Here is a 10,542-nt window from a genome sequence, read left to right on the forward strand (position 1 = left end):
AAAAATGCCATTTGCTCCGAAGCAGAGTAATGAAAAAAAAATAAAACAGTTATATATTTAGGTCCATCTTTTATGTTACAAAAAATGACTTATCTGTTGCATAGCAATGCTCCTTTTGTTTAAAATAGCAAAATTGACAGTATGTCCACTCTACTTCCAAAACTGTGCAAACTGAAAATACTATTCAAGGTTGGGAGATTATTATCATTTCATTTTGACAAAGAAAAAAACTACTGTTCTTATGGAACTCTCAAGGTTGACACTAATATTATCTGAAACTCTGCATCATAGCTAGATGGATATTCTGAAGCCAGAAGTCCAGAACTTTAACAAGTTATATGACGCTAAATCTTCAAATGCATGACCGACCTATAATCTACAAGCTACCAATTAGTAATAACTACCTTTGCAACAGAGAGATTGCTAAATTCTGGGAAAGGTTGAGAGTTCATGTTATCTGAAGAGATTGTGTACCCAAATCCATAAGATGTTAACTGCTTAAGTCGTCCTGCTAACAGACATGATATGATGAATCTCAGGAGAGAGAATATACATGACACAAGCTAAGCCATTTTGTGGTAGATGTTTGAACACTTGGAGCAACTGACAAAAGGTATAAAATAAGAACTTCTAGATGGGCTGGCCAATTCACGAAAAGAGCATAGATATGGGTCAAATTCTGCTCAAGCATTTGTAGGATGCTCAAGCAATTCAGGTAGACAATTGATGAGAAAAAGGGAGGATTTTATTGTACCTCTGATGCAGTACAATTTAGCTTGATCTGTCTAGCTTCGAAAAGCCTTTCTTCCATTATAGCAACGTTCACATGTTCAAAGAAAAGTTCACAATCAATCTTAAACAGTCTATTAGTAAAACTTGTGGATCTCTCTTAATACCAAGAAATCAAAAAAATGCATGTTCTTTCGATTTGAAATTCATGACCAAAGTATAGCAAAAATTAATTTAACTCTGCTATATATTAACCTTTCCTGTTACCCGTAAAATTTTTACGGGGCACCAAAATCATCATGTAACCTAACATTAAAACCTACATCATGCTTAATGCAAACCATTCATGAAAAAAAACATATACCCCAAGAGAAATAATGAAGTGGAGTAGTGCATAGATCTAAAGAGCAGAAGGAAAGAGCACACCATGAAGATGCAGTTTCCACTGGAAGTCTTTTACCGCCCTTACCCATAAACATACAAAGCTATACAATCATTGAAGCAATATTTACAATGAGGTAAGATAGTTTACATTAGCAAGATAGCTTCTGAATGGCTTGGTATTCTACATTGTTGTTTGAGAAAAAACAAAGAAAATACCCCGCTTTGCAGCAGAGACTGAAAGGGGCTTTGCAGCAGTCTAAAAGGGGAATTCTTCTGAGCAGCACATCACAATTTCAAAATCAGAAAAAAAAAAGTTTGCATATGCCATCAATCTTCCACGTGCAAACATCGTTGATTAGATAAAATCCATCAATCTCCACCAAACAGGTATGTACCATGTGATGTACCCAATTGAGATAATGTACTCACTATAAAAAATCCAAAAAGTATAGTTGTGTGATTTTTATGACCAGAGTGGATTTGGTCTAATAGAGAAAAACAGAGTATACATATAGAGTTGAGGTCTTATGGTACATGATCATCCAAGCAAGAACCATAACACAAGCAGAGCATACTAACCAGTAAGCAAGGAGGGAATATTACGAACCAAATTACGAAACAAGAGGGGCAGATATGTATTTCTAATATCTGGATTCTTTTTTAGAGAGAGAGTTCTAATATCTAAATCCTATGCCTCTTAACAGGACTTCCAGTATTGGCATTGAAAGCGATTTCTAGCAACGAAGGAACATGCAAACTTGGACTCAAGCCTCCTAGAACAGGGCGGTAGCAAAATGTGATGAGCCATGCAGAGGCCTGCAGGTCAAGATTTTACTATGCATAATTACCTAATTGGAGTAGAAACTCAGGCAACGTAGTAGAAACTCACCAAACCACTAATAGGAATCACAACGGCGGCGGGGATGGCGGGGGTGGCTCACCACCGGTGGGGATGGCGGGGTGTCGACGGGAGTGGCCGGGCGACGGCAACGGCGGGGATGGCGACGGCGGCGGCGGGGATGGCACGGTGGAGGGGCTGGAAGTGAAGCTGTGGACGGGGCGGCGCGGATCTGCCGCGCGGTGGAGGGGCGGCGCCGCGGATCTGCCGGCACGGGCGGTGCGGTGGATCCGCCGGATCTGGCCTGCGCCAGTTGGGGTGGCCGTGGCGGCGCAGACGATGGGGAGGGGAGGACGGACCGGGTAGACGGGGGGCGGAGGCAGCGCGGGCGGTGTGGAGGGCGGCGGCGACGACGACGGAGGCGACGCAGGCGGTGGAGGAGCGGCGGCGCGGTGGAGGCGGCGTGAGGGGCGGAGCCGGGGCGGAGGGAAGGGGAGGATGCGTTGGTAGGGTAGACTGGGTGAGGGGGATGACGCGGACGATCTCCACCCCTTGATTTTGATTTTGAGACAGACTGTTTGGCAGTTGGATTTGATTTTTAGAAGTGAGGAATCAGTTAATGCACTATATGGGATGGAAATGTACTGTAGTACTCCTCTTTACGAAGTTTCTAAATTTTTTTTCCAAAAACATCACATCAAATTTTTAGACATCTAAAAAAAGCATTAAATATAGATGAACCAAAAATACTAATTGCACAGTTACGGAAAAAATCTTGAGACGAAATTTTTGAGCCTAATTAGTCCATGATTATCCATAAGTGCTATAGTAACCAATATGTGCTAATGATGGATTAATTAGGCTCAAAAGATTCGTGTCGCGGTTTCTAGGCTAGCCGTGAAATTCGTTTTTTCATTCGTATCCGAAAACCCCTTCCGATATCTGGTCAAACATTTGACGTGACACTTCTTCCAAAAATTTTCTCAATCTACACACCACCTTAAAATATGTTAGTTCTGTACTGTCCATACATGCAAATATGCTAAAGTGTACTCTCTCCGTCCCAAAACAAATAAATCTTTCGGTTTCCGGGTCTAATGTTTGATCATCCGTCTTATTTAAAATGTTTTTAAAAAATTAAAAAAAATTAGTCACACGTAAAGTATTATTCATGGTTTATCATTTAATAAAAACAAAAATGTTAATCGTAAAAAAAATTTTAATAAGACAAAGAGTTAAACATTATGGGTAAAAAGTAAAAGATTAGTTTATTTTGGGACGGAGGGAGTATACTACTCCATCTGTTTCCAAATATAAATTTATTCCTAGATTATACAATAAAATATAATATTAAGGAAACAAATATTTGGTGCACATTAATAAAAGGATAGACGATAGCATAGGAGAAAGTAAATAAAAATTATAAGTATTTGCTAGAAATGCTTATCCTAGGGAATAAAATCTACATCTTACAAATGTTTACTTTCTTTGTGCTAAATAAACTCATGTTTGCTGCTCTTATTTGTAATTTGGTCCTGGAATGATCGTTCTATCGGAGTTTGTGAAAATATCGAACAAAAGTGTCAGAATTATGTTTTTTTATTATCATCCTTAAAAAGTATCGTGGGGTATGAAAAATTTTAGTGTAAAATTTTAGTAACTAAAAATATTAAACTTTTACACACTGTAAGATACTTTTTCAAGGATAATGAAAAAGCTCGTCGTAATTAGATAAAGTGGAAGACAACTATATTGAGATTGGATAAATGTTAAGGATAATATAATCATTTTGATTTTGTATTGGTACATAAAATATAAAGTTATTTTAATACCGAAGGTGTATATGGCAAAACGGCAATATTTTTTTCATGGCTACAGAGAAACTGGACACAGACGATCCTAGCTGCTTTCAACACCATAAGTGCTTCGAGCTTTGAAGCTGCGAAGAGGTGAAATTTAACTATTTACCACTGTTAAATTTACATGCTCTGTAAATATCACTTTTGTATTTGCTCCTACAGATACGTCACCAGAGAGAAGCTAACTCTTAATTTTATACCATTTTTGTTGAACTAGCACTCCCTGTCAGCGCGCCAGGATGGAGAGAGCATGCGAAATGACCATTCTTACCCCTGTGAACAAATGAAGACCTGAACGTATAACTCTGCTTTTGGCCCAACAAAACAAATATTTATGCAGATTCATAATAATTTAAACATAAAAATAACATAGACTAGCACACTGGGTTAAAACACATATGGGTACTATCTCATCATCAACTCCACACACATGCACAAAGAAATTAAGCATAATTGACTAATTGAACACCATATTCATCAGGTTAATCATATCCCATAATAAGTCATACACAAATAGTTCAACATAAGTTTGATCTTGTCACAGACAAGGCCACACAAATATACAAAAGCAATAAAATAGAAATACCTCAGCAACATGTCACATATTGATTGAGTTCATTACACTATATTACATAACAAAACAAGCCATACTAGGCACCATCAAATTAAATTCACTTCCAAAAAGAGCTTCATAGCACCATGTCACATACTGCTTCAGTTCATTACAACACTTCACATAACAAATAAGACATCCTAGACACCGTCATATTCAAGTCACTTCCAAAAAAGCTTCATAGCACCATACAAGGCCACATTCATCACAAAATATCTCCAGAATTGGCCTGCACTTTCAGTTCAGTAGCTTAGTTGGTGAAGCATTTTCCTTCTTCTTGCTAGCTAGTTTCTTCCTGGGTGTAAGCTTCTTATGTGGTTGCACTGCTACTGCTTCATGAACTGGTGTTACAAGTGCTTTGAATAGAATCTAGTGCCAACCTTCTGTTATGTGTGATGGGTGTAAGTAATAGTACAAAGGCTAGGTTCAGTTTGAAAAAGAACATATGAAAGAATATAATTGTTCAATCCACCGGTCATGCTCTTGCATCTATCAATCCACCAGTCATGCTCTTGCTTTGCCATATTAATCAATACATACTCTAGATTTGCTACATACCGAGCACACTTAACAACAACTCTAAATGTATTGCTAGGATCGATCCTGACAAAAAGAACCCCAAAAGTTTGGAGTTAGAAGATATCTAACTCCACATACATGCAACACAGGGGCCAGAAAAATTTTAACTTACCAAGCAGGGCAATCCGACGGATTCGTCACTAGAAAATCTCTGTAAATAACTTACCAAACAGGAACAACAACCAGTTTCCAAAGCTACAAAGAGAAAAAAAAAAGTAAGCTACTAAAAATAAAAATGAAAATGGGAGAAGAAGAAGAAAAAGAGATAAAGGAGATGGACTGCTTACAGTGAGGGAGGGCGGCCGGCCCATTCAGTGGACGTAGAGGCCGGCCAGGTCACCGCCGGCGTGCGGATGGGCGCCCGGACGGGAGGTGGCGACGCGCGGCGCCCGGACGGCAGACGGCGATGCGCGGCTTCAGGCTTCCAGCTTCGGCGGCAGGCAGCTTCGTGGGCGGCTGGCGGCGGCAGGCAGCTTCGGCGGCGACGCGCGGCTTCCAGCTTCGGCGGCGAAGCACGATTTCCAGCTTCGGCGGCGATGCGCGTCCTCGTCGCTCTCTCGCACGGGCGGCGACCGGACTGAGAGGGATGAGATCGATATTTTCCTTCCTAGGGTTTAGCCGCTCTCACAGGGATAGGTTAGTCTTTTCGCGTGTCCTCTCCACGCTGGCGCGCCAAGGTGGTACGCCAGTTTCAGAAAAGTGACATAAAATTAAGAGCTTACGATGACATATATATATATATATATATCTGGTATTGAGGAGCATGTAAACATAAGATTGGCAAATATTTAAATTTTCCAGCGAACAGAGGCCCCCAATGCTGTCCATTCCCTCCATATTTAAAGCCCTCGGCGAAAGCGCCCCCGACGTGGCACAGCCACGCACCAGCCCGTGTCACTGACAGTGGGGCCAGCACAACCGCCGACTAGGTGGGCCCCACCCGACAGTGACCCGTCGAGGCACCACTGCTCGTGAGTGGGAACGGCTCGAGCTCCCCGAAGCAAAGGCATGACTGCATGAGTGATCTGATTTTCTTGGGAGTTATTTTTTTTATAAAAAAAAATTTGGTCAAAAAACAGCCGCACCATAGTTTATAGTGTTCACACAAAGCTGGTTCATCGTCATCATCCCAACTCTGAACTTGAACCTGGAAATTGGACAAGCACAACCATCTTGACCTGTTCAATTAGCCTAATTCAGCAGTCCAATGTCACTAGTTTGGACCCAGGGTAGGTGCAAGTTTCCTTCCAAGAAGTATCCTGTTCTTATCAGCTAGGTAGGTCGTGTTCGACATAGTTGAGATTTGTACTAATAATCGCATTATGTAATTTTGACCATATGCAAGTTCACAGCAAGAGTATTATGCAGAACTTTGGATTTACCAAGAGACATCATCACTTGAGGCCATGGTACATTGGCATTGCAGTCCAGGGGACAAGCTACGCTGAATTCAGTGAAAAGACAGACCAGAAAAGGTCTTTGAGCCTGAAAAGCAGGGTGCAGAGACCCAAAGTAGGCAGCAAGCATCCTCATTCCGATGGCAGAATAGAAAACAATTGCATTTCAACCGAGGAAAACCCAAACAGCAAATTTTGTAGGAGATCAAGATCAGAATCGGTATTGCAGAAACTCACTCATCTCGGATTGGTAGTAGCACTATCTTTACAAAGTTTGACAAAAACACTATGAAAACCAAGCCATCATGACCCAACGTTAAAAAGAGTGTGCATATCAGCAACACAGCTCTCAACAAGTGTTTGTGTTGGCACTGGAAGCAGTTTTGAAAGAAAGACTTATTGTTGTTTATGTACTTGGCCGGACTAAATTTTCGCCGAAGAAGCGCCGAAAAGAGGAAGACAATTTCAATGGAATTCGAAGATGGTAGTCTATGATCATCACTTGATTCTGAATAGAATTGGTGCCTCATCTTGACCAATTCCGGTTGTTGTTGAGGTTGCTGTTATTCCTGGGCTTGCCATTAGGCTGCCAATTACGGTTCCCTTGCTTGGGCAGATTTTGTGGATCCACCACTTGTACAGTTCTCAGCTTCTTGGCTGCATTGACACAAAAATATGGCAGCATGACTCATCACATATAGAACTCAAAGCAATGAAACTTGAAAATCATCAAAAAGTAGTAGCACTATAACATTCGGAGCAAAGGACAGGATATTGAGGTTCAAGTTAACATATTTCATGATCAGGATATCAGGAACCAGTTGATGTTGCAACAAGAGATATAATAGACCTAATTTCATGGTGGAACACATACCGTTATCAAATTCTTGGTAGCCTTCCTGAAGTTTTCTCTTTGTCACCTCTAGCTTTGCATTATTTGAGAGCTCTAGCTTTGCATTCTTCGCGAGCTCTAGTTTTGCCCGAACTGAATTTTCATCGTGATGGCTCGCCGGTTTCTACAGCCCAAGAAAAGAATTCACACCTCAAAAAAGCATTCGCATCAACCAAACACGCTTGTATATAATAGAGCAATATGCTCACATCAAATGGCAACGATTTGCCTTGAGCTGGTGAGGCATCTTGATGCTGCTTAGGCCTCGGTTGTGTTCTCCCAGGAACAGGCTCAGGATTCGAGGGCCTTGCAAGCATCGTTGCGATGAATTGCTCTCTCGTCTGCCCATTGCTTAGTTCCTGTGGTCTTGACTGCCTCATTGCAGATTGTTCTTGCTTCCAGCTCTGGTCTGGATCATATTGCTGTGTCATTGGCGGCAGCGGCCTTCTAGCTGGTTCTTGATTCCTAGTGTACATCCGGCTATTATCCTTCCCGCTGTTGCTTTTCATGCCTACAGATAGTCCATAAAAAGAAAATCAAGATGTCAAAAACTAACGTGAAAGCCAACAGCCATAACAACGGTGATCCAAGGAGATCACTTACTTCCATCATCATCCGTTCCATCAAAGAACTTGGAACCTTGGTTTTCCTGAGTAACACTCAGAAGGTGCTGTGTCAGATCATACCAACCAGATATGATTTCAGATGGAAATCCCCACAATCGCAATTACCTCAGACAGACGGATGGAAGTGCTCGGTGTTGCGAAGAGAGCGCCGTCATCCATGGAAGGGGAAGTGAGACCTCGATCATGCCGCTCCAAGCCGGACGGATGCATGGACTGAGGGGTGTGATCTGCGTATTCGTGCAGCATGCTTAATTAATTCTCTCCTAAATCATATCAGGCAGATGCTTAATTAAAATGATGGAAGTGTCCTTGCTTGCTTCCTACCTACAATGGCGTCTCGGCTGCTCATCCACTCATCAACTATGCACTTCCAACCTCTGCAATTCACAACAAACATGTTAATAACGATGATGCAAATCACTAAGAATGACAGAAAAATGTAATACAAACAACCCATACTCGATGAGCAATCGAACAAGGTGGCGAATCGGCTTGGAGCTGTGCTTCCGGTAGCTGCTCACCGCCTTGCCAATCTCAGTGACCTGCAGGGCGAGTCCACATGAACACTAGTCAACACCAAGAACTGGTTTGGTATGGACGGATTGATCAATGGATGCGGTGGTGGTTGTCTGACCGTCAAGGTGTCCACCGTGAGCTCCAGCTGCTGGAGTCGCTGGAGCAGCTCGAGCAACGCCGCCTCCGACTGCAGCAACATGGCAGAAGAAGAGATTCAGTACGGACGGCGGAGGGAGGGAGAGAGAGGAGGGAGGAGGAGGAGGAGGACCTTTTCTTGGTCGTTGAGGAGGACGGCCTTGATGCGCTCGGTCTCGGCGGCGACGGGGTCCTCGCGGCGAGGGACGACGCCGCCGTCGTCGGTGATGACCTCGGCGCGGTCGGAGCTACAGAGGCTAGGGACGCTGGCGGCGCCCTCGGGGTGGGGGAGCTGCGGCGGCGCGCCGGGCGCGCGGGAGGCCAGGTGCGCCGTGTAGAGGCGCTCGGCGATGGCGTCGCGCCTCGACCGGAGCGCGGCGGGGTGGTCGGACGCCGCGACGGTGATGGCCGCGTCGATGGCGTCGAAGATGTTGTCCCCGGCGCCCCGGAAGAAGCCGAGCCAGTAGTCCATCGACGACGGCGCCATCGCCGGCCGCCGGCGACCGATCGCCGCCGACCGATCCGTCCTCCTCCCTCCAATCAAAAACCGATCTTTTCTCCCTTTTTTCTCTCCTCCACCACCACAGATTAATTCACATTCATTTTCGATTCGATTTGATTCTGTTCTTCCGTTACAAAACTCAATCCCACCCACCCCAAAACCACAGATTGCCACTCCGCGACGCCAAGAACGCACGCAGGATTTGGAAAAACGCAACCACAAGAAAGAAAAAAAAGGCAAAGAGAGAAGAAATCTTTCTCTCTTCTTTCTTTTTCTTTTTCTCTTGGTGTTCCTCGGTGCGTGACTAATTCTGATCCTTGTCGCGTCTACCCGCTGTGCCTATCTATCCATCCATCCATCCAATCCCTCTCGCGAGCTCACCCCACCACGGAGAGAGAGGAGAAGAGAGAGAGAGAGACGCCAAATTGCCAGCCAAGGGGGAGGGAAGTGCGCAGCGTGGTGGTGGTGGTAGTTGCGATTGCTCGCAGATTACTACGAGCCGCAATCTCGAGCGCCGTGGACGGGGACAACCCGGGTGCGTCACCCCGTGTGGCCCTAGCGATTATCGTGATGGTATCGGTGCGTGTGTGTTTTTTTTTTCTTTTTTTGACTTGCTTCAGCTTGATACCAGCTCGCCCGGCCTGGTCCTTCGCGAAATTGCTATGTGCACACACGGATTGCAGATCAATTTGTGGGAAAACCACTAGGAGGCATGGGAGAGGGAGTAGTAAACAGATAACGTACAGCGCGCGAACGTATATAAACTTTATACACATAAACTACTTTAGGTATCTAAACTATATATATAAAAATTATGAAATAAAAGAAACATCTGATCGAGGTGACACATGCAGAAAGTCCACACGACCGCATACAAATTAGACTTTTTAGTAGCAAACATTCGCAATGGAATATATTTGCTCCTTTCTAGTTAGTGGGTAGCTTTACCACTTGTTGGAATCTGCTCTATATCGTTATTGCCCGGCTGGTTAGTTGTTGTCCACGTAGCAAATTAGGAATTTCTGCTTATAAAGATTTGTCCATCTAAGTTAGCCATTGATGATAAGTGTAAGTATAAAATTGTGTAGTCGGTTTTGTTTTAGTTATCGTTATCGTTATGATAAATTTTAGTAATCTTTGAAATGAAATTATTGTTTTCTTATAAATAAAAACTTGTGATACGGAAATTAAATAACATCGAATCATTCCAGACCAATCATTTCCTGTACAACAGCATTGTTGCTACAAGCACACAAGAAGAAAGCAATTGTATTATTCAAATTCACTCTACAATAGTTTCATGTCCATTACGATGTAAATGCAGCATTTAATCTCATATATTTGAGAAGGAATAAATAAATCATATTCGAGTTGTTAACAACTAGAGTGTGTTAATATTATTCCATTTTGGTTGGCTCAGTACTACATGGAGGACCACCGTGTATCGAGCAGAGCAAACACGTGCTTTTCAT

At 43.2% G+C, this 10,542-nt stretch overlaps 1 protein-coding gene and 1 long non-coding RNA gene across 2 annotated transcripts; both read right to left on the reverse strand.

Moving 5' to 3' along the window:
- Positions 1 to 4,268: 4,268 nt before the first annotated feature.
- LOC121054940 lies at positions 4,269 to 5,795 on the reverse strand. Its single transcript, XR_005812185.1, has 2 exons — positions 5,290 to 5,795; positions 4,269 to 5,197 (listed from the first exon to the last, which is right to left on the reverse strand). It is a non-coding gene; the product is annotated as an uncharacterized LOC121054940 (long non-coding RNA).
- A 622-nt stretch (positions 5,796 to 6,417) lies between these two features.
- On the reverse strand, positions 6,418 to 9,569 carry LOC102710888 (probable mediator of RNA polymerase II transcription subunit 26b). Its single transcript, XM_015838994.2, has 9 exons — positions 8,702 to 9,569; positions 8,552 to 8,620; positions 8,377 to 8,459; positions 8,242 to 8,294; positions 8,023 to 8,144; positions 7,895 to 7,940; positions 7,501 to 7,802; positions 7,274 to 7,415; positions 6,418 to 7,056 (listed from the first exon to the last, which is right to left on the reverse strand). The coding sequence occupies exons 1-9, from the start codon at positions 9,053 to 9,055 to the stop codon at positions 6,926 to 6,928; spliced, it is 1,302 nt and encodes a 433-aa protein (XP_015694480.2). The 5' UTR covers positions 9,056 to 9,569; the 3' UTR covers positions 6,418 to 6,925.
- Between the last annotated feature and the right edge of the window lie 973 nt (positions 9,570 to 10,542).

This window comes from Oryza brachyantha, chromosome 7, assembly GCF_000231095.2.
Source record: "Oryza brachyantha chromosome 7, ObraRS2, whole genome shotgun sequence".
Taxonomy (NCBI): Eukaryota; Viridiplantae; Streptophyta; class Magnoliopsida; order Poales; family Poaceae; genus Oryza; species Oryza brachyantha.